The sequence below is a fragment of the Mytilus trossulus genome, chromosome 9 (genome assembly GCF_036588685.1).
Source record: "Mytilus trossulus isolate FHL-02 chromosome 9, PNRI_Mtr1.1.1.hap1, whole genome shotgun sequence".
Classification (NCBI taxonomy): Eukaryota; Metazoa; Mollusca; class Bivalvia; order Mytilida; family Mytilidae; genus Mytilus; species Mytilus trossulus.
The window spans coordinates 20,183,808-20,209,166 of NC_086381.1; the positions used below are offsets into that span (position 1 = coordinate 20,183,808).

At 31.3% G+C, this 25,359-nt stretch overlaps 1 protein-coding gene across 1 annotated transcript; it reads left to right on the top strand.

Annotated features, from left to right (window-relative positions):
• The first annotated feature begins 128 nt into the window (after window positions 1-128).
• Window positions 129-18,045, top strand: LOC134685274 (uncharacterized). The gene is made up of 10 exons (XM_063544876.1): window positions 129-188; window positions 5,112-5,280; window positions 5,883-5,967; window positions 6,948-7,286; window positions 8,385-8,524; window positions 9,859-11,445; window positions 12,272-12,321; window positions 14,006-14,067; window positions 14,626-14,778; window positions 16,423-18,045. Exons 2-10 carry the CDS (start codon window positions 5,113-5,115, stop codon window positions 16,653-16,655), a joined length of 2,817 nt encoding a protein of 938 aa, XP_063400946.1. The 5' UTR covers window positions 129-188; window position 5,112; the 3' UTR covers window positions 16,656-18,045.
• The last annotated feature ends 7,314 nt before the right edge of the window (window positions 18,046-25,359 follow it).

The window sequence follows — 25,359 nt, forward strand, 5'->3', positions numbered from 1 at the left end:
AATATTGATTAAATAAATATTCATAATGAATAAAGAATATGAATAACTATTTGATACAATTTAATAATATTAAAGTCGGAAACTACCTAAATTCGTTTTCTATTGTTGAATTTTATTTTGACTATTCTCTCCTTCAAAAGAAAAGAGCAAGATTTATTGACATCCCCCTTTTTTAAAAACTTATTAGGGTAAATAGTTTATAACTGCGGTCATTTCAGTCTGTTTACCTTTCCAATATTTCAAGAAAACAGAAAAAGAACTATAATTTATAGGTTTCCCTTTCTTATATACCGCATCATTTTTAAATTCTTCCATTTGTGATTATTTTACAGTTTTATCTAAATATTTTTCCTGACTGGAAAAACTAAATTATATATAGAAATGAAAGATCATGTAACTCCAAATAAGTATGACATATAAAATGGTAAAATTAATATTTTTGCTGTGATAATGAAATAATTCAAGTAGCCTTTTTAAAAGTTTTAATAATTATATTAACTAATATAAAAAAAAAAGAAGATGTGGTATGATTGCCAATGAGACAACTATCCACAAAAGACCAAAATGACACAAACATTAACAATTATAGGTCACTGTACGGCTTTCAACAATGAGTAAAGCCCATACTGCATATAGTCAGCTATAAAAGCCCCGATAAGACAATGTAAAACAATTCCAACGAGAAAACTAACGGCCTTATTTATGTAAAAAAAATGAACGAAAAACAAATATGTAACACATAAACAATTGACCACCACTGGAAGACCTGAATGAGCCTAAAATTCTGCTAATATTTTTTTAAACGAAAATAATAACGAAAAATATGGTTGCTAACTTTTTATGTTCAATGTCATTCGGTCTCTTGTGGAGATCTGTCTCAATGGGATCACACCACATCTTCTTTCTTATTTTTATGGACAGAAGATATACTAACTGACGCACACCAAGCTGGAAATATAAAAAAGAAGATTTGGTATGATTGCCAATGAGACAACTATCCACAAAAGACCAAAATGACACAAACATTAACAATTATAGGTCACCGTAGGGCCTTCAACAATGATCAAAGCCCATACCACATATAGTCAGCTATAAAAGGCCCAGATAAGACAATGTAAAACAATTCAAGCAAAGCTTGGTGCTATATGGCAGGGGGTCTGGATGCCGCTTAAGGCTCTGGCATAAATAGAGAGAATCCTGCATTCTCGCAATCACAGGTCTGGCACAGCACCTAATTTCATCTTTTAAATTACCATTTTTTATGCATGAAATGAAAAAGAAAAATCTCAATGTAATTTCATTTTTTTTATATCATGTTTATGTAATGCATGTAATGGTTTGGTTTTTATTTTCTCTACCTTATGCTTAAAATTCATTTGCTTTTAAAGGAGTTTTATTAATATAATAATCCAATTTGTTAGAAATTTTGATCGATTTATTTTGCATAATTGTAAACAAATGACCCCCCTTTTTTCTCCAAAGACGGTTACGCATGTTTAAATCATACAATTATTTCTCAAGCATTGACAGAAAATTGATATATCCTCTGATTTTCTCTTTTTTTGTAAACTGTTCAATAAGTCGGATACATAAATCATTTAAAAATGTTATTTATTTGTGGTCAAGTCGACAATATTCTGCATTCATTTTTGACCTTGATTCTCTGAACACATGGGCTTTGAAAAATGAACTTCAAAAGATACTGTTTTCCAGATTCTGAACAACATGATCTACTACACTTTCTTTTATTTGTCTGACATTATTCCATAACATAGTTCGTGTAACAAGATAAAGTGATAATGATTAATCTAATTAAAAGATTAATTAAAGTGAAATGTTTATTTAGACTAATGATCCAATTATCACCTAATATCAATACAAGGTGTGAAATACCACCGGCACACGTTCATGTACATGATGTAATTAAAATATTCCAATCAACAAATTTGCATCTTTAAATTACATATGGTTTATGGGGAAGCAATACTTATTTTCATTTAATAAACAAAACAGTTTAAGACCTGGTTTAATATATATCATGTGTATATCAGTGCAGTTTAATCAAGTTGGATTAGTTTGAATAATTTCAACGGGCAATCTTCTTTTTTTTCATCATCAACAAGGTATTTTGTATTCAAATATGTTCCTGTATAAATATAAAGTCATTCGATCTCTTCAATAGACTTTTGTCTAAAATAAAAACAAATAGAAAAAACAATGTTGTGCGAATTTAAATACATCTACGGTATTTATATATCTCAACTTGTACGATTCGCTCGTGTATGTAACAATGTTTTAGATTTTAACGAGAGAAATGTACGTATTACTGAAAAATTATTACACCAGGGTTTTCAATATCACAAACTAGTCAAAACATTTACTAAATTTTATCATCGGTATAAAGACATCATTTGTAAATATAGCTCAACATGCAGACTTCTTATACGTTCAGGTATTTCACATCCAATTTTTTATGGAAATATTCTTTATAAAGCACAAAGGTGTCAGTATTCACCTCAGAAACTTACAAAACCTTTGAATAGACTTATTAAGAAGGGATATAATTACGATACTGTTGTCAAGTCATTAAAGATTGCATATTTTGGCATTAATATTGAGTCACTGATAAGGTCTTTGCGTCGGAACTAAACACATTTATTCTAAATACAGTTGTTGGCATGACACGGGTTATGTTCTTCTCATATATGTTATGATGGTATGATACTAAACCCCTAAGGGGAAGGATTGTGCCTGATATTCATATGATGAAATCATAATATTTCAGTCAGTTTAATTGAAGTCTGGAGCTGGCATGTCAGTTAACTGCTAGTAGTCTGTTGTTATTTATGTATTATTGTCATTTTGTTTATTTTCTTTGGTTACATCTTCTGACATCAGACTCGGACTTCTCTTGAACTGAATTTCAATGTGCGTATTGTTATGCGTTTACTTTTCTACATTGGTTAGAGGTATAGGGGGAGGGTTGATATCTCACAAACATGTTTAACCCTGCCGCATTTTTGCGCCTGTCCCAAGTCAGGAGCCTCTGGCCTTTGTTAGTCTTGTATTATTTTCATTTTAGTTTCTTGTGTACAATTTGGAAATTAGTATGGCGTTCATTATCACTGAACTAGTATATATTTGTTAAGGGGCCAGCTGAAGGACGCCTCCGGGTGCGGGAATTTCTCGCTACATTGAAGACCTGTTGGTGACCTTCTGCTGTTGTTTTTTTATTTGGTCGGGTTGTTGTCTCTTTGACACATTCCCCTTTTCCATTCTCAATTTTATCTACCCCTATCATCCTTTCATGTCTTTAATTTCCCAGACAAGGTCCAAATTTTGTAACTCCACCATTATATTTTTGATAAAATTATTTATCATTTCAATGATATATTGTTCTTTTCCTATAACAAAATTCATATTTCAAGGAGATTGATTGAAAACAGTTGAAGATCTTGAATAAATCTGTTCGCAGTCTTTTCAAGCAAATTTATGTTATTAAATTTTCTGTTCAGGTCCAAGTTTTGATACCCTAACTATCATGACTATATTTTTGATAATTTCTTTTTACATTAATTATCATTATATTGAACTTTTTGTTTCACAAAATCAAAAGTTAAAAGATATCCACTAAATATTAAAAAAGTTATTGAAGTTTGAATTAGTCCGACAATAGATTTTCAGGTCCCTTCAGGTCTTTTCATTTCTCCCTGCAGGTCCAACTGTTGGCATCAAAAAATTGTTTTCAATTTAAAACATTTAAATTTTAATGCAATATGGATATTTACAATTAATACTTAAATTCCAACTTGGAGAAATTCCATCCAATAATAAAAAGTTATTGCAATTTGAATAATTTTAGTCGTATATTTTTAGGTCTTTAGGTCCATTTTTATGTCTTTAGTGTAACCCATAATTATTTGGACTATAATTGTAACAACAATAGTTAATAAGTAAGGTCAGAAAGGAAGTATAAAACATTCTAATATGACGACCTATTATCGTCAACCAGTATAAAACAATATATCTGACTTAAGCGAAAATGCAGTAATACACAATAACAGCTGTTCCGCCTTACGACCAACTTATTTATACTACCAGATATTCTCAATTTTCGACATCAAAAACCCCCCAGTTTACAAAAGCCAAGAAACAGATACAATATATTTATCTCTATTCTACAGCAAAATAAACAAAAACGTTCATTTCAATTCATTTTTTATTGTAAAATTTCATAAAAGGAAAATTTCCCAAAATGATGTTATTGTCTTAGCATGGCAACGAAACAAGTTGACATCACAAGTATGTTTTAATTGGTAAACAAAAAATCAAATGTAAATACTGGGCATTTCAAAGCTTCTTGTACGCCTCAGAAACTTGGAAGAAACTATATAATTGAAAAAATGTGATAAAAAAAAGTAATCATTGAATGATATAATATTACTAATATTATCAAAATTGGGTAAAACGGAAAAGCCAAAACAGTATCATATGTATAAGGCTTTCACGGTTAACAAAATTACAGAATTTGTCTTATAAGAATCGAAGTAATTCATGGCGGCCGTAGATTTGTTTTCATTTAACATGCAATTAACATTGCACATGTTGTTTGCAAACATTTGAAGAATAGATATGATAGAGAATGACATAAATAAGGGGCAAAAAAAATGTAAAGAATAACCTGAACAGTCATTACAGTATTTATATTAACATCTTTTTTTTTTTAACAACATGTTTAAATATTTATTTCAATTATTGGCTTGCTACAATATCCTTCAGGAGTCCAAGCTCCTCCTGATGTTCCCTGTTACAATCAACTAATCACTCAGGGTAGTGAATAGTTGTAAAATACGTATTGCATTTGTATATATCAAATATAAACACTTGGCACTTCTAATTTGCAAAACACTCACTTGCAAATCCATGGAAGCCCATTTATATTAACATTTTAAAGAAAACAGGAATGAAGCAGCCAAGAATAGAGAAAAATATACATAAACCATTAAAGAATTCAGAAATAAAACACACCATCCATACCTTCAAGTACATCATGTACTTGTATATACATGATATATGTTGCTAGTTATTGAAATCTTTCTTTTATATTTTAGGATGGCATCAGATAATGAAGAAACACAACATTTGCTATGTCCCCCATTTTGTTATGTTGACTGCAAAACCCAACATCATCCTATTATAGTAGAAATGGTTAATGTAAAAAGAAATGGTACAGATTTTTCTGCATTAGATAAGTTGATTAAAACATTTATGACTGAGGAGGTGAGTCAGATAATAATACTGTGAATTCATTTATTTTTGTGGGTACCAATTTTTCGTGGATTGTGAAAAATTTCCTTTTTGTGGATATGTGGTTTTGTCAAATCTGCATACAACCTGATAAAAACATGTATTTCATTGAACATTTCAATTAGTGGTTCACCTGTACCCTTGAAACCTACAAATTTTTGTATGCAACGAATAAAAATGAATCCACAGTAGACGTTTTTGATTAAGTTGGTGTTCAAATGGGTCATGTAGGTTTGTAAACAAACATGTAAAATAGAGGCAGAGGATACGGAAGGGATATTCTGATTTCAGAATAAGTTCCAAATAAACTAGCAATATGCCATTGCAACAAAACCCAGAAAAAATAAGAAAAAACATGAATCAGTTCCCAAAACACAACATATAGAAAACTAAACATTGAGCAACACAAACCCTATCAACAATATTGAAATATATGATCATGATGATACTTTTGCTGGATTATCAAGAATTTCAAGAAAAAAGTGTCGCTCAGACTGAAATATATAAATACTGCATGGTGTAAGATAGTTTCAATTTAGCTAAAAGTATTAATAAAAGCTGATATTATTTTTTAGACTGGAGGATTGGATGTGAATGGAGATATTCCTGATCCTAATCCAGAGTATCGATTTACCATGCTCCATTGGGCTGCTGCACTTGGTATTATAAATGTTATGAATTCATTGACAATTTCTTTGTCCTCAAATCACTCAAATTCATTAAGTTAAATAATAAATTATTATAAAAAAATTATTGTTTACAATGCAATACGCATCTAGGCACAAAAACTGGCAGATTGAATCAGTTGAAGCTTTAAAGACACTATTGAGTAAAGACATGCTTAACTTATATACCAGCCAAACATATGTTTTAACTAATGCCTATTTTCTTTATAAATAGCCTCAATGAATATTTCAAAGCATTTCATTCCTCACATGATTATTTATCTGTGGTGATCACCCACACGGAATATCTCATGAATTCAGGATAGCTTTTCTCTCTCGTATATAATGATACTATGCCATTGTAATACAATTGAAATTTGAAACATGGAATATGTCAAAGAGACAACAACAGAACCAAACAAAAGAAAACAGCCCAAGGCTACTAAATTGGTCCTAAACACAGTGAGAAAATCCAACACATGGATGTCCCTGAACAAAAAAAGGCTAGAAAAGTTAACCTAGGTTCTTCAGAAAGGCCACTAGCAAATGACTAGAACCTGCTCCACAATAAATTGAAAATAAAAGCAGGGGAATAAGTCAAAGAGCGATAATTTGACAAAAGAGCAGATATTAAATGTACTGGTACCTAACAGATACATCTTGAATAAATTGTACTATGGAATCATTTATTTTCGTGGGTACCAATTTTCATGGAGTAAGAAAAACATTCATGTTCATGATGTTTGTGGATATTAATTTCATAGTTTTGCCTTAATCTGCATACATTTGTACAAGCCTATAGACAATTGTTGTTCATTGAACATTTCATGACCAACTGAAGCCACAAGATCCAGCAAAATTGGTATCCAACAATTATGAATCTACAGTATTTGAATATTAAAATGATTATAGTGAAGAGAAGTTAGATCATGCTTATGACAGTTGTCTTTATTGTAGTTATGAACTCTATTATAGGTAAAGTGGAATTAGTTAAATGGCTGCGTAGAGAAAAGATGAATAGACCAAAATGTTCTGGAGAGGGATATTCAGTCCTTCATAAAATGATAGAGTTATTACAGGAAAACCAAGACATAGCATTTCATGAGATGGGAAATATCATCAATGAGCTTGTTTCTATCTTTTGGAAAGACAATCTAACTGTCAAAAATAAGGATGGAAATATGCCTTTACATATGTGTTGTCTCCCTTTACAAGATAACATCAGCAAAAACAAACAGGCTTATTATATTTCATGGATTTACAGTATAATTACCAGGTTTAAAAAGACATACCGGTATAAAGGAGATTACCCTAGTAAGTATATATACCGTAAATCAAGTTATTTGAACAAGCCTAAATCTTGTGATTTTCATTGCATGTGGTACATGTATACAAAATATTTGGACCAAAAAAAATGGACTTTAACCCCCTTTTGGCTACAGGTATGAATACCTATTTGAAGCAATCTGCAAAATAATACTCTGTTAAATGATAGTTAAGGACTAAAATTGTAATATATTTCAGAATCTGACACAAAAATGAACATAAAGAAATAGAAATAATAACTTACAAATAATTAACAACAGCCACTCTGGTTTTATCAGATTTTAACAATGCTATTTTCTTCAAAATAGCACAAAATATGGCTTAACATTTTTCAAATCCTGATGATCTCCTTCCAATTATTGCATGCTTTGCATGAATTTGAATTTACAGGAAGTACATGACTGGGCATGTCATTTTGAAAAAGCTCATATGAGCAATGATGTAGGTTAGTTTTGAACAGTTAGAAGAATGGAAAAACTTTTCAAAGTACAAAACTAACATAAAACTAAAATGGATGATAAAAGCTCACCTTAGGTTTGAATTGCACATGTGAGCATTATGTTAGATTTTTGTGGGCACATATGAACTACCAAACTGCACATGTGAGCAACCTGATTTGCATACAATTCTTACTTGCATCTCATGTGCTTCACATGTGAAACTTATGTGCTTTTGTTAGCAATTTCTGTACAGGCATGTACACATAATTTGCTGGTATTTCAAAGTAAAACGACAAAGTGAGCTTTTGCCATCAATTTCGGTTCTGTTGTCCATCCATCCATCTTTGTTGCCCATTGTCAGTGAACTCTTCTTTAAAAAAAATCTTCTCATGGCAATTATAAAAAGGCAGGACAGGAGTTTTGAGTTAAAAAAAAAAGAAGGCAGGATTAGCAATTTGGCCAAAGACCAGCAGAATGACAATTTATGTAAAAAAAGTCAGGATAAACTTTATTTAAAAAAAGGCATGACCAAATAGAGTGAAAAATAAAAGGGGCAGGACAGAGATTACAACTAAAAAAAAGGACAAAATTGTCATCCTAGCTTCAGCCACCCTAAAATTCGGACATTTTTCTTTTATTATTTCAGAATTGAATTACATTGTGAACTGTGTGAATGCCAGTGGTGATACTCCAGTACATATTTTAGCCAGATGCTCAAAGAACTATAATACTATTCAATTTATGTTGGAACCTGTACTTTTTAATTTTGGACTTAAAAACAATCAGGTAACTTATTTGTCACTTCATGTACATGTATACTGTAAACTAATTTATTTTTGCTAGAGATTTATTTTGATGACTGTTGTGAGAAGAAAAATAATTTAAATATAAAACATCTTGTAAATTTAAAACCTGGATCCTAATACTTGTGTATTAACAGGATCAAGTAAATTTAAAAATCACAAACTTTAATAGTTTAAATTGGGATAGAACAGGCTAAACACTAAAAAGTATCCGTAAAAATAAGCTGGTTTACCATGTTTACAGTATAATGATTAAGAATGTAAACAACTTTGAATAGTATCCAAAAGAGTACAGTCGTTTCAATGGCAACAAGTGACAGTTTGCGTTCATGTGTATCAACCCAAAATGTTTAAGATATATGTCGAATAATTTTTTTTGTCTACTTCAGGGAATAGACAATTATTGATTTGCATAAAAACATATGGTACAATTAGAATAGTACAAGGTAACCCTATGGAATATTATTATGTTTATATCCAAACCAATTTTGTCAAGAGTTTGTCCTGAATAATTCTTAGTAATTTACTTTTTTTTATCACCTCCAATAATATAGCCACCATGGCTCAAAATAGAACAAAAAACAAAATAATGTTTACCAAATTGTGAAACTCAACATGCCAGTGAAATTAAAAGTTTTCAAAAGATAAGAAAACACAGGTTTCCTTTTTAGCTCACCAGGGCCAAAATGAACTGCTATATTCATCACATATCTTATGTTGTTCATTGTGTGATATCAACAATGATCAGCTAGACTTTTGCCCACAAATAAATAAAAATGGACTAAATCATCAATGACTGCTTTACCATGTTTACAAATTCTTTTAACCATTTTTTTGGCATATTTGGTGATTACTTTTTGACTTATAGGAGCTAGAGAGACACGTACTGTATACACTGTGAGGTTCCTGTAATAGTGAACAATAGTTAACAAAATACAATCTAAAATTAAATAATAGATTTTGTGTCTGTGTATAGATACTAGTACTCTTCACCTACAAAGATCTGACAAGATTCCATCCAACTTTCTGTTATGGTCATTATTGCCTCAGCTAATTAAGTTTCAGCCATTGAACTTCTGAATGTATGCATCAATACCAAAGTATTCCAAAAAGTATCTAAAACAGAAAGTTGATAAACCTTGAAAGCAAAGTATTGACACAGAATTGATATTTTACTCAAATTGAGCAAAAAAGATCTTTTTTTAAATTTTGCTACTGAATTTTTCAGTCCATGTTTTATAGAAGTTATTATGTTTTATTTAGTTTTGACTGGACATCATTATACAAATATGCTTTGAACCTTCTTTTCATCAACAGGGAATGACAGCATTAGATATTGCTTGCAGCTGTGGCAATGAAAAGATCTCCACAATGTTGAAAAAGATGGGACAAGAATCAATGGACCACAGCAAACTCAACGAAAAAACAGAACAACCTGTTTGTCAAAACACTCGTTTTTCACAGCAACAGACAGAACTGATACGAAAAATTACCGGAACAAAATCAATCATTGGAAATGACAGAGTGCAATCTTCTACATCAGATCATGATTTGAAAATTTTTCCCAATCATAAACCAAATGAACGATGCTTAAAACTTCCATCTTCAACATGCTCATCTTTACATGTATGTACAAAAACTTCACCAGAGTCCAAAAAAGGTTTGAATAAACCATTACAAAGGATGGTCACATTGTCTGCAACTCCTATTGCAAGTCATGAAAACAAGGAAGGTTTAAAAATTAAAATCTCATCTAGATCAGAAACCAATTTATCAACTTCACCAAGTGTTAGCAAACAAGTAGATAGTAGAATAAAACCCTCTCCAAAGTCAGAAGACTTGACTATTGAATTGACTAAAGTGACTTCAACTTCAAGTGCTATCAACAATGTAGATTCTTTTACAAAGATGAAAAATTTAACACCAGCTCCTATCTGTAACATCAAAAGACATGAACAGATGGTTGATTCATCACTTGACCATCAGAGCAAAGGGAATAACTCTCTTATTTCACAGAATATAAATGTATCAGAGAAATCCAATAGTAATCGTGGTAACAATTTGAGTTTACCTTTAGATTCGAACAATCAAATAAATGGAAAAGTGCCAGAGCCTGCAATAAAGAAGAAGCAGAAAGTATATTATGCTATTAAAGGGAATCAAATTCAGATTACTGACAGTTTGGGAAGTCCAGTGGATAGAATATCTACCAAATCTGGTTATGTTCCGAAAAATGTTCCAATTGTTCTAAGAGGTAAAAATGCAAGAATGAAAAGAGTGGCTAGTTTTCCTGTATCTGGGAATATTCATCAAGGAATTAGTCAAATAACAAAACAAAATCTTGTGTCACATTTCAAACGAATTTCTACAGAAAATCACCAATCACCATGTAGTACGGATACTGATGATGATATTACACCAAGTAATTACTTAACTCAATCATCTGATTGTGAAACTGAAATAGGAGTTCCTTGGTCCAGACAGACACTTTGTGTTATTCCTGCATCCAAAGCTGCAGATTTTTTAACATCTCAAGGGTTGGTTCTAAAACAGTCAATACCATCCACAGTTGACACATTGAAATCTATTAATAGTCATGATGAAAGACACATGTCAGTCAATAAAATTTCAAAAGAAAATGCCAAAAAATCAATTGTTAACAGTGAATCTCGTACAAAGACTTTACCAAAGCCAAATACAACAATGAGTACAATCATAGACAAATTCTTAAATACCAGATATTCAGACAAGTCAAATTTACAGCATGTTTCAGACATGACAGCATCTCAAAAATCTCCAGCGATTACAGAAGTGTCTAGTACATCAAATGGTTGCAAAAGGAAAGACATAACTTCTATTTCATCAAGCTGTAATGACAAAGACCATCCAATCAAGTACATAAAGGTATTTTTATTTGAAGACAAGAAATGGGGTATTTGTCACAGGGAACAAGACATTAACAAATGTTGACATTATCATGATTAGACAGTCCGCATTTGGTGAAGACCATTTATTTCCATATTTAGCCGTAAATAGACCTATATAAAATTGAGAATGTAAGTGGGGAATGTGTCAAAGAGACAACAACCTAACCAAAGAGCAAGAAATAAACAAAGGCCACCAGTGGTCTTCAACACAGTGTGAAAATCCGGCACTCGAAGGTGTGCTTAAGTTGCTCTGCTCAATGATCAATTGTAATACATGACTTGTAAAGATATTTTGGAGTGTTTTCAAGAAGGAGATGTTGAAAATGTAAATACATGTACTTAAATTGAACAGGGTCTGAAAAATTAGGTGGCAACTTTTTTACAAAACATTGTTGCATTTACCATAATATTCAAATAAAACATGTAAAAAGAGGGGAGTTTAACTGATATACATGATATAAATAGGAGAGACACTAAGCATTTCATTTTATTTTAAATTTCAATTTCTTCTTTGAATAAATGTTGTAAATAAATTTGAAAATGGCAATGTGGAATGTGTCAAAGAGCTGCCTAAAAACTATAAAACATATTTCATCAACTGCTCTCAATGACTAGTTTCTAACTGGTAAACAAGAATTTTTGGAACATTTGATAAATCACATTCGAAATTAAAAGTTGTACAAAAAAATGTATGATTTAGCCAGCAAATCTACATTAAATAATGTTTTCTTATTAAAAGATTTAGATCTATATATTTTTTCCCAGTTTGATATTAATATATCTGATTTTATGTTTCCTTACAGATAGAGGACGAGGATTCAGTAGAGATGGAGGTTTCATCAGCTGATCAGAGGTACATGCTTTGTAAAAAGTAAAATAACAAAAATACTGAACTCAAAGGAAAATTCAAAGAGAAAAGTCTGTAATCAAATGGAAAAATCAAAACCTCAAACACTTCAAACAAATGGATAAAAACTGTCATATTCCTGGCTTGGTAAAGTCTTTTTCTTGTGTAGAAAATTGAGGGTAAAACCTGCTTTTATAGCATGTATAGCTAGCTAAACCTCTCTCTTGTATGACAGTTGCATAACATTCCATTATGTTGACAATGATGTGTGAACAAAACAAACAGACACACTTAACAAAAAGACCACCAGCCCAGGCTTGTAAAATTGCTTTGGAGCTTCTGTACAAGCCAACAGAATCCAACTCAATTTTTTTTTAATTGAGCTTCAAGCTTGTGGATTCAAAAGTTGATTGTGAAGACTGGGTTTTATCATGTTTATATTTAAAAATGTCAAAAATATGTTTAAATAATGAGATTAGTGCTAAGATATTAAATAATCAATTGATAATGCAGGTAGGAAACCAATATAAAGATAGGAGATCTGGTTTGATTGCCAATAAGACAGCTATACACAAAAGTCAAAGCGAGGGGGATTTAAGAAATTATAGGTCACTGTAATGCCTGTAACAATGAAATAAACCTACACCTTGTCAATTTAGTTAACTGTGCACAAAAGCCCCTGTCTTACAAGTGTACAAAAAATGCAAGAAGGAAATGTTGCTATCAAGGAGAAATCATAGTATTATATTTAAATAACTTGATGACATTTGATAGATGTAACTACAGGTATGACAGATATATGACACATGTCAGTTTGCTGTGTTCCAAAAAAAAAATATTTTTGCTGTCCAAAATTGCTGATAAGTTGTCAATTAGTCTTTCAGAGTATTGTGATATTTGACAGCACTATTAAAAGGAAAAAGAAAAAGTAGGAGAATACATTTGATCCAGTCATTATTTGACGATGAAATGAAAAAATCTTGAATATTTCTCATTGGCTAAAAGCAGAAAGCAAAAGCAGATGATAATTTTAGTATAAAATTATTGAGCAGTTTAAAAGTATCTGGAGATAATACTAGAAAACTTGAGAAGAATAAAAAGTCATTTAATAAAACAATTGTTGTCTTTTGATTTCAGTTGATGCAATGATTTATTAACCCAAGAGATATGTCATATACCCTAGACTGTTAACCTTGGGCCATAATAAATAATAGGTTTGTTTGCTCAAACGCTACCTACCCAGAAAAAGGATGCCTACTCAAATTCTTTTATTGTCCTGATTTGAAGAAGTTTTTTTTTTTAATCAAATAGGCATGAAGATTGATAAACATCTGTTACTTCAATTTCTTTTAAAAAAAAAGAAAAGAAAATGCCTACCTACCTACCCACTGTCTCAACCTTTGGGTAGGGTTTGGGCAAACCAAAATATTTTTAAGTGTGGCCTTGGTGAATATCATATCTCTTGAGTTGATAAATCATGATGTATCAACCTCATCAAAAGTCAATAATTGTATAGTATATCATGTATGCTGTTAACAAAGTCCAAGAAATTGTAATATTTTTCTAGTAGAAGTATAAGCTGCACAGATTTCATGATTATTTTACTGGTATAATGGAAATCCATAGAATTGCATGCATTGGAAAAAAGTAATATATGTATTTCCATATAAAATAATAAATTTTTTTGCAGGGCACAATCAAATACAACATGTACAAGTCCAGTTCATAGTATATCAAGTGAGACTTCTACTTGTAAGTATAAGTGGCTGTTAAAAGTGAATAAGTATTTCACCATATCACTTTAATTCATGATTGAATAAAAACAAATATATTTGATTTTTTGAAATTTTTATACCTTAATTGTAGCTGAAGTGCCCCTTTAATGTTTGTGTACATGGTGTAAGAGGTTAACATTTAGAAATTGTTACCTGCTGAGCCATGTGATAGACTAGAATGAAACTTTTGTATTAATTATAATCATTTGATATGTGACATTTTAGCATAAAGTATTATTATATAATTCTCTGTGCCTTTTTGTCTTAATGCAGCGTTAAGCAATCAATATTAGATAATTCAATGTGGATATAATTATCTAATACATAAATAATTCAATACAAACATGTTGAAGACCGTACCTTGACCTATAATTGTTTACTTTTATTGATTGTGACTTGGATAGAGAGTTGTCTCATTGGCACTCATACCACATCTTCTTATATAATGACAAAAACACATCATGAGTACTTCCATATTGGAGTTAATTGATCAGGATTTTATTAAAATATAGTTTTTCCTCTTATATTGATAAAGGTAGTATAGACTCTGATCCTGGGAATGGAAAAGGAATACTATCCTATCTGTCTATGTGTAGTGAAAACACCAGACACGACTTTCTAGACACGCTGTACAAGGACAGAGATAAATATATGGACGAGAAAGACAATATTGAAAAACAGTACAAAGGTAAAATCTTAGCTACAGAAAATTTACCAACATTCCAGGTTGAACAGCCCTCAATTTAGTCTACTGAAATGGTTGCCTGGGTGACTTTTAAAGCTGATTGGCAACCACAAGGGTTGTTTAGATAGAAAAAAGATGTAGGCAACCTGAAATTATTTCCTTGCCACTGAAATTTTGGGTTGGCCACTAAATGTTCATGTCTGGTGGCCAGTTGGCAACTTCATTTCAGAGGCTACTTTGTGAGCTGTTGAATGATTGACCATACACTCATGTCCAAATCTCTAAAGTCTTCCATCATGTCCATGTTCTCTGCCAAATAATTTTTCAAACTATTTTCAGGATTTGTGTCTTTATTTTGTCTTGTCAAACAAAATAGCTTTACCCTTTTTTGTCGAGCCTTTGACTTCTGTCACAGAAACCTTGACATATTTGTTGAATGGAAGGATTTTAAGGTGTATATGTCATCTGGCAGGTATCATCTGACCTTGACCTCATTTTCCTGGTTCATTGGACAATGTTAAATTTTCCTGGTTATGTTTTTTTCCAAGATACTATAAGCAATAGGTTATAACTATATTTAATGCATATATATTAATTGTAAGGTCCACTTTTGTTCAAATAATTACATTAGATGTATGTTTCATTATAATACGTTATTCTGATTGGCTAACTGCACATCACATGTTTTTCCGTAAGCAATTGCATTAGATAATAAAAATGTTCATTCATGATGACACGAGGTCCCCACAAAAAAGTTCACAGGTGAATTAAATAAAACTTGATAAAAATCCTGTTTTCATGATCCATGCTAAAAATGTAATTATAAGTATTGATTGCTTCTTTTTGTAATTTTATAGGGTTGTAAAAGCATTGACCGTGCGTTCATTTTTGGAATGAAGCGCTTCCGTGCTTCATACAAAATGTACTTCAGTCAAGGCTTTTACACCCCAATAAATTTACAAAAAGAAGCATTCAATTCTTAAATACAAAAATCTGGTTCTATATATTGAAAACTTAAAACATAGGACAATTTAGAGCTTGTGTAGACATAGATTCTTACATTGGTTTCAGTGGATTATCGGATTTATTCGATCGAGATAGTTAAATTATCAATTTTAAAGTCTGAGCCGCCTCGGCAAGGACTTTAAAATTTATTATTTAACTATTGAGATTGGATAAATCCGATAATTCACGAGTAACTATGTAAGAATTTGTTCCTCTAATGATTAAAACATACATTTTCTTTTTTTGTCAACCGAAAATCCCCTTCGAGTACCTTTCCAATTGCACAAAGTTGTCAATTTCATTAACACCTGTAATAGCATAAATTGATTCATTCCTGTTAGCTAAAAAGGTTATGACCCTTAAAATCATCCAATGATCTTCTGAGATCACTGGCAACCACACGTTGATTAAATTTTTTTATGCAATGGGTTCGGAAAGGGATAAATTTACATAGAATTAGAGAAAATGGTTTATAGATAATATGAGAATTAAAGGTGTCTTCAGGTAGTTTTTGTTGCCGTTTTGGTTGATGTCTCAATAACGTATGATCCTGTACCCCACACATACCTATCCAATCCTAAGTAATATCTATCTTTGCACAGAGATCTAACAATTATATCAAAATGATATTTCTATTTATAGAAGTTTGTGTGAAATGTGAATCTAACATGGAGACAGTTGCAAGCAGAAATTCCATATTAAAATACCACCTTGATATGGTGAAGAATCTCAAAACAGAAATTAATGAATTAACTGACGAGACAACAAAAATGAAGGAGACCAAAAATAAACTGGCAGAATCAAAATATAAAGTAGATAGGAAATTAGAAACTTGTGAGCATGCCATTAGCGAATTCAAATCCATGGTACTTTGATCCATATCAGCAAGCCATAGTACTTTGATCCATATCAGCAAGCCATAAGTGAATTCAAATCCATGGTACTTTGATCCTATATGAGAATGCCATTAGCGAATTAAAATACATGAGATCCATATCAGCAATCTATAAGTGAATGCAAATCCGTGATACTCTTGTCTATATGAGAATTCCATTTTTGATTTCAAATCCATTGTACTTTGATCTATGTTCTTGCATGACTTTATAAGAAATAGTGAAGAAATTGTTGTTGTATAAATAGTTATTTTGTTTCATTTTAATTCAAAATATTATGTTTGCTTGTTTGTCATAAAACTGTGATTCCAGTGACATTTTTAAGATAGTACTGTTGTCCAACATTTTTGATGGATAAATAGCAGAAAACAATCAGCTTATATTTTTTATGAAATAACCAAATTGTAAATCAGGAATGTAATTCTTTTGGAAATTTTTCATGAAGAAATTATGTGATTTCATCATCCATCAACGAATGTTTTTTAATTTCTGACACTTTATTCCTACATTGATTTATATATATACAAAAATAAAAGGGTGATTGTTTTATGGTCATGTCTGTATAAAAAGACAATGATGTTAGGCAAAGGGATCCTACATTCCATCTTCCCTGTTAGATTTATCAACATTTAGGCTCAGTCTATTGCTAACATTTTTGAACACCAATATCTTTGTTAAACTTTTATTTAGTTTTACCTTACTTTGAAAGAAGCTTTTTCGTGATCAGGAAACAGTATCTGTAGTCATGGTAGTGGTTTTACAACTTTTCTGTTTGACCAATAGCCAGGCATTAAATATTGGTTTCATGGTTCAGCATCTAGATGTTCTGTTTTTCTGGTAGTCAGTAGACTTGCCTGTTATTAAAATTACCCTAACATAACATTTTAGTTTTAATGGTATGTAGAAATAAAATTGTTTATAGCCAAGCAACAATTCATATATATGTTCTTTATATTTTTTCACTTATTACAATTTTTGAATGTCTAGAAAAGTAAGGACATCAAAATTTCTCTCACCTCTTGCTAGACACCAATGATTAAAATTTCAACATCTAACAATTAATAGAAAATCATCAAATTTTTGTTTTGTTTTGTTGAAGTATTGTTTCATTGATGAAATCCAATAGACTACATTTGTATATGAATATGTATACTACATACATGATGTTTTTGTTTTGTTCTTTAGGTCTGTTTGCTACATCATGTTTGATTATAAGATCTGAATAGTGCTTAACTGTTTGTTGAAGAATCTTAAGGTTCTATTGTATTTGTTAATTCAATCTTCTTTACATACATTAAAATCAGAATAATTAATTATTTTATTGTATAGAAAAATAATCTTTCAGAAGTTTATTTTGTTACCAGTAAGTGTTGCATGGAACTTATGGATTTTTATTTCATTTAAACAAATTATAAATATATATATACATGTATATACATGACAAGATATAATTTTCTCGAGTGTTCTGTATATAGAAATGTTTATTTTTCAAGATTATTCACGTTGTAAAAATAAAATTATTTTTTTTTTAGAACAAATCTATTGAAAACAATATTTTGTACCCTTTTAGCTCACCCAAAGGGCCATTTGAGCTGTTGCCATCACTTTGCGTCTATCTTTGTCCATGGTCTTCAACTTTTTGAAAGATCTTCTCCTCTAAAACTTGTGAACCAATTTCAATCAAACTTTGGTTGATTGAAGCATTTTTGCCAAACATGGCCACCATAGCTAGAAATAGAACAAAGGGTAAAATTCATTAGCTGTCATATCATAAGACTGTAATAAATAAAGACAATCTGACATGTCTTAACTGCTCAAAATCTCAAAATCTACCTACTTCTTGTTTACATCAACATTATCTGATGACATCTTGAGGAGTAATTGCTCTTTAATAATGATTTTTGGCTAATTTTTATTTTTTTGGCATACTGGTATTAACTTTAAAATTATGTAAAGTAAATAGAAACTGGTAACAGCAAACTTGATCAGCAGCATATAAATGGAAGTATACCTTAACCATTGGTGGACCCAATAATGTGTTATTTGCTGGTAAATGAGGAAAGGTTTCTCCTGTAATAAAAATCTTAAAAAGCAAGACAGTGGGCTTTAAATACATTAGCAATTTAATTTTTAAATTTTCTGCTTTATATGTCAGTTTCCTATATCAATGATGTTTTCTATATAAAGTTGCATGAATTACTATCATTACATATCAGTTTGACAACAATTTCAAAGCCCTGCATCCTAGGTCATCGTTTACTGACTATAAATCAATTAGAAATTTTCACTGTTAATTCTTTTTTTGCTCAAGTCAAATTGATAGGAACTACAACATGTACATATGATAGATCATTGATATTTTGTAAAAAGTTGCATTATCAATACATTTCAAAATGAAACAAAAACATTGGGTTCTCCTGTAAATAAACTCAGAGATACCAGGATTAAATTTTGTATTCATGAAGATGTTATAGCTTAAAAGACAATTTTTTACTAATTTTCTTTTTGAAGATATTCTCCTCTGAAACAACTGAACAAGTTTCCACCAAACCTTTGGTGAATGATCCCAAGGTTATATAAATAAAGTTTGTGTGCTTTTTTATCAGGCGATAACCTAGATGGCCACCATGGCTACAAATAGCATAACAATATAATGCAATGATTGATTGTATCTTGAAAACTATAATAGAAACAGAAAATTCAACAAGTGCAAAAAGGGTCAGAATGTGATGACATATATCTACCCACTTTCTGCAATGTATGCATCAAAATAATCAGAAGACTTAGGAGTTATTACCCTTTAAACCCATTTTTTCACTAATTTTTACTTTGAAAATTATAATAGATACATATACCCTGAATACACCATCAATTGCCAGCAATACTAGCTAGATCTTCAAAAATTGACATATGTCTGAACCCATTGAATGATCTTTACAGAAGTTGTTACCCTTTAATGACGATTTTGACGACTTTATGAGATTTTGCCTATTATTTTGAAAACTCTTATATGTCAGTAGAAACGGTCAGATATACCAGAGAACCCATTGGATTATCACACCTTAAAATATACCATTTTTTGAACACCATGTATGTATGTACTCGAGATTCCGCCAGATTAGACGCACCCCTTGATTGACTCAGTGCAAGGGTACAGCGGATCCATGTACACTCCCTAAGTATTAATGGAGATGTGTCTTTTACAATATTATCCCACCACCAGAACAACCCCCACCCAACACCGTCCAAGGGATCGTGTAGGACACTGGGAAGTCTGTTAATATTGTGGAGGAAGCTGAAGTACTCGGAGAGAACCACTGGGCCACTCGATGGAAACAGACAAACCAGACCATGGAGTTTTTTTAGGCCCTATTCTTTCAATATTGACAGGCGAGCGATTCATGCTCTTTAAAAGAAGGTACGGATTCAAAAAAGAGACAAACTAACATTAATTCGTCTCCTTTACTATCGGCGTTAAGAGCACCTGGTCACATAACACAGAGCTTACAGATGACAAAAGGCTTAAGACACAGTTGTCCTGAATAAAAAGCAAACATTTCTTTTTGAAAAGTCACAAACTTTTTTAAAAGCGCAAATGTGAATAATTATAAATCGAAACAACAATTTAAAACGTACAAACGTACCGCATCATAATCTATAGTAAATGCAATTTTATTTAATTATCTATAATTTATTGTCTATGTCTTAATCAATAATTTCAGAGGGACATTGCAAGGATGTAGTAAAGCATTTCCTTCAACCAATTTTCAGGACAACTGTGTCTTAAGCCTTTTGTCATCTGTAAGCTCTGTGTTATGTGACCAGGTGCTCTTAACGCCGATAGTAAAGGAGACGTGGCACGGTACTTGTCTATCCCATATTTATGTATTTGGTTTTGATGTTATATTTGTTATTCTCGTGGTGTATTGTCTGTTGCTTGGTCTGTTTCTGTGTGCTGTTGCGTTTCGGTGTTGTGTCGTTGTTCTCCTCTTATATTTAATGCGTTTCCCTCGGTTTTGGTTTGTTGCCCCGATTTTGTTTTTTGTCCATGGATTTATGAGTTTTGAACAGCGGTATACTACTGTTGCCTTTATTTAACGGATTTTCCTATATAAACTTAATTTGAGAGTAACTGTTAACAGGAACATATGTTAGATATACTGTTCCTAGCTGTTAAGTACATTTTTGAACTCAGAAATTAATTTTAAAATCCGATTTATTAGAAATCTTTCAGACGCCTTAAGAAAAATAGTACCATATGACCACAACTTATATTTTCGATGTTAAAGAAAAACGTCAGGAAACTGTTCCGTAGATTTTACATTTTCCCGTTATGGTGGGGAAATAGGTGTTACGGTGTGATGAATATTCCGAAACTACAGTTTGTTTGAGTAAAGCGTAATACACGCGGATTCCAGTTGTTGAGGATAGTGCATCGGTTTGAATGATCGAAGCTGACTCTTAAATATTTTTATGATTCACAGCTGTTTGCTTACTCGCCGATGATTGATATATTGTTACACAGAACATTGATGTCACGAACATTCCACGGGCAGTAAATTCAGAAATAATGAATACATTATTTAAAATGAATCTATTAATAATAAAAAAGAGAGATGATGAATACAACCGCCTAAACAAAAGTGGAATATAATTTTACAAGTCACGGCAACAAACACTTTCAAAAATACATGTAGTTATTTATAGAGAAAGCCAGACTCAAAAGAAACATCAAACATATCATAGAATTGTCACATTCTTTTACGATCATACTCATATGACCACATCAAATGAAATGAAATTATGAGACAGCAACCCATCAACATATAAGGGACACCAATTTACAGTATAACTGAAGGCAGAAGCTGCTGTCGGAACAATATGTCGAAAGTAGTGAATTGAAATGTATAACCAACAATTGATGTGACTTGAATTAACTTCACACAAGGGACATTTCTATATAGATTATTTTAACTTCAACTAACAGTATCATTATTTCAAATTAGTATACTTTTATTATGTAGGAACAATAATTGTCTACTTGTGAACATTTCGCCACATACAACGTTTACAGATAAAAAGACATCCCAAGTTAAATATATAAAATTTGAAAATTTTGAGAATTATACTAATCTTATTTCTATATAGAAAAGGGTTATAGATTCTACCAGAAGGTTTATTAAGCATTTTATTTTCGGAAACTAATAAAACTTTGGACGTGGAAAGTGCCCTATCAGCAAAACCCTAGACTATATTTTAACAGTTTGTAAAATTGTCGTCATAAAAACAGTCGGATGAAATGTATAAATTAAGATTTATTTTTTCCTTTCAAATATTTCTTCGTGTATTATTGAAGCACGTTTCAATAGTTCTAGAACCTATACAAGACCACCGTGCATGCATGTAAACTTTTAATTAAGATATTAAGGAATAGTACATGATATAACTTTGTCCTAGAGTGATTGATTTTAACATAATATTATCACCTTTAGGAACATGACAAGGACGTTCGACAGTCTTCCTGACATAAGATTAATTTCTAATTGAGATATTTATTCAGAATCAACTTTTAGCACACACTACTTGTCATTTTAAGTGAATTACTCGTATGTTATAGAATGATGTGCAAATATGTTTTACCCTGCATATTTATAAAGCAAAATTGTTGTTAATTTGCTAACAGTGAATATGAAAATTCAGTTTCCGATATAAAAAATTATCATATTATGAGATCTGAACATGGTACCGTAGAAATTTATGAAAAAAGGAAAAGAATATATAAAATATAAGTACGTAGTCTTTTATGCTTACGAATATCATGGAACATAACAAAACAAAGCAAAACAATGCAATGCAATTTGGTTGATGTCCAGTGGGACTAAAAACGTTAATATCAATGTCAAGATTTTTTTAAAATCTTTTGAAGTAGGAAAAAACTAAACATGCAATACATATTTTGTATTGAAGTAGTTTATGTTTTATGTTGATCATTGTTATTTTTTTCGGAGTTTTTGTGGCTTCCATGTTGCTAAACTAGTATACCTGATTGTTTATGGACCAGCGTAAGTGTGTGATTATCTCGCTGACTTGAAGACCCATTGGTGCCTCTTGGATATTTTCTTTTCTTTGGTCATCTGGTCGGGTTGTTGTCTCTTTTACACATTCTTCGTTTCCATTCTCAATTATTATTTGTACTCAGAAGTAACAGCCAAACATATTCTCTTAAATGCTCGTGTTTGTTCTCATTACATCAGACTATATGTTGGTTTGAGTATTATTGACTTACAACATAAGCAAACCTGTCTGATAATCCATTTGTAGACAAAACGTGCGTCTGCATTAAGAATTTTAAATCTAGAATTATTGATGAGTGTTTCTCCTGTAGAACACCAGGATTGTGCAAAAAAAAAAGATACACACTATAGGTGCTCTTTTAAATCAAGTGGTTTGGAATCTATTTATAATGCCTCCTCAAAAGTTCCTTCATAATGTTTATGTATAATTTCTCAGGTTAAATTTTTGGGCTTCTAAGGCAAAAAATCCATGTCGCAGCCATGAGTAAGTCGACAGTAATTTGCCTAGTGATTTGAAAAAGCGGGTTATAAGCACAGACAACTTTCCAAAATCGTTAGTATTTCAAAATCATATCTTATGAACCGATTCTTTTGAGTCAAAATATTGTGAAATCATAATAATTAGAGCCACAGTGGAAATGCATAGAAACACATTACAGAGGGCATTATATTGGTTTTGTATATGTAATATATTTTCCCTACCAGTTGTAACGTTTACATTTTTCGAGTTTACAATTATATCAGACAAGCATACCAATTGTTATTGGTATTATTTAAGTAACGAGTTTTCATGATCTTAAATCATTATTTTGGTCTGAATATCTATAAAGATGCAGATATTATCAACAGGTGCTGATAACCCAACTCCTAAAACATCCAGGGATTTACTATTTACGCTTTTAACTAAAAATAGTCTTCTATATCAAAGGAACACAAATCGCTCTATGAGAGCGAAAGTCGGAGCCAAGCAGTGGTTTATAATGAAAAGTAAAATAACAAAAATATCGAAATCCTAGGAAAATTCAAAACGGAAAGTCCGTAATCAAATTGTAAAATCAAAAGCTGAACAAATCAAACGAATGTAAATAACTCAGCCTCATATTCCTGACTTGTTACAGGAATTTTCTTATGTAGAAAATGGTGGATTAAGCCCGACTAGAACTTTTGAATACCAAATATCTTATCAATTGATAAAGGCACTACAGAAATACAGAGTACACATTCTGCAGCATTTTTTGTATATGTCCAAGGACTAAAATTAAAGAAAAAAAAAATCAGCTGAGTTGAACGAAACTAAAAGTGAACATATAACGTCTTGCAATATAAATAAAATTACAAAATCAACATTTAAACCAATGTCAAAACATTCAAAAATCTAATTAAACTGTGTTGAATAGGTAACATTTTATTGAAATTTTATTTAAATTATCGAAAAGTTTACCCGGATCGCATATCCTGTAAACTAACTTATTTTCTCCAGCGATTTATTTTCGCGACTTTCGCGAGAAGAAAAATATCGAGAAATAAAAATCGTCGCAAATATGTTAAACTTTGATTATTTCTTACTTAACTACATCAATTGAATTTGAGAGTCACGACGCGAAATTAAATCGCCACGAAATGGACTAGAAAGGGCAAAACGATAAAATAAAGTATCCACGAAAATAGTTGGCTTTCATTTCCGGACTCGGTAAACAACGTCACTGTAATACCTATGGTGAGCTATTCCGGCTGAAATAAGTTTTTACAGGTACAATCTGTTTTATATTGGCGAGAACTTTCATTCATGTTCATATAGTTATCAAAGGTACAGTATCAGGTTTATAATTTGATATGCCAGACGCGCGTTACCTCTACCTAAGACTCATCAGTGACGCTTAGATCAACGTATTTAAAAACCAAACAGTACAAAGTTGAAGAGCACTCCATAAAGGTGTGCCAAACATGGCTTTGCTTAGTATAAGAAAATCATCAGTATTTCGATTAGTTCATACTTTTGCAAACAGTTAATTCATAAAAATGCCCATAACATTGATATTCGTGTTAACACCGAAGTGCTGACTTCTAGGCTGGTGATACCTTGGGATACGAAACGTCCACTTCCAGTGGCATCGATACAGTGGTGTAAATAGTATCAAATTACCAGGCTTATAATTTGATACACCAGATAAATAAGACTAATCAGGATATAAATTGTTTGTATTGATGAAATTGTTTTTATGGTCGGATGTAGCATGTGGGATAATATAATGTCATTTCACTGAAGTAGGTCTATCTAATTTAAAATATAACTGAATTCGATATACAAAATGTACCACTACACTAATGTAAAATGCGTAACCCAGAATAACAAGGACAACAAAAAATAAATATTCATATATAGAAAACATATTTTGAAAAAAATCAACCCCCAAACACACGTTTTCCTCAGGCAGGTCATCATTGAAATATATTTGCATAACATATTCAAAACAAGCTGACCAAATTGCTGTGAGGCTAAACTTTGCAATAAATCACCGACCTCCATGTTTGAATACTTTTGATTATTTATGACTTTTTTCAAACAACATGTTTTCTGTTTTTAGTATAAATAGTGTGCCTTCATTCTAGAA

Excerpts from the sequence above, each read along its gene's own strand:
- LOC134685274 (XM_063544876.1), top strand. The coding sequence starts at position 5,113 with ATGGCATCAGATAATGAAGAAACACAACATTTGCTATGTCCCCCATTT. Across the intron at positions 5,968-6,947 it reads CCATTGGGCTGCTGCACTTG|GTAAAGTGGAATTAGTTAAA; the intron begins GTATTATAAATG and ends ACTCTATTATAG. Across the intron at positions 14,779-16,422 it reads TATTGAAAAACAGTACAAAG|AAGTTTGTGTGAAATGTGAA; the intron begins GTAAAATCTTAG and ends TTCTATTTATAG.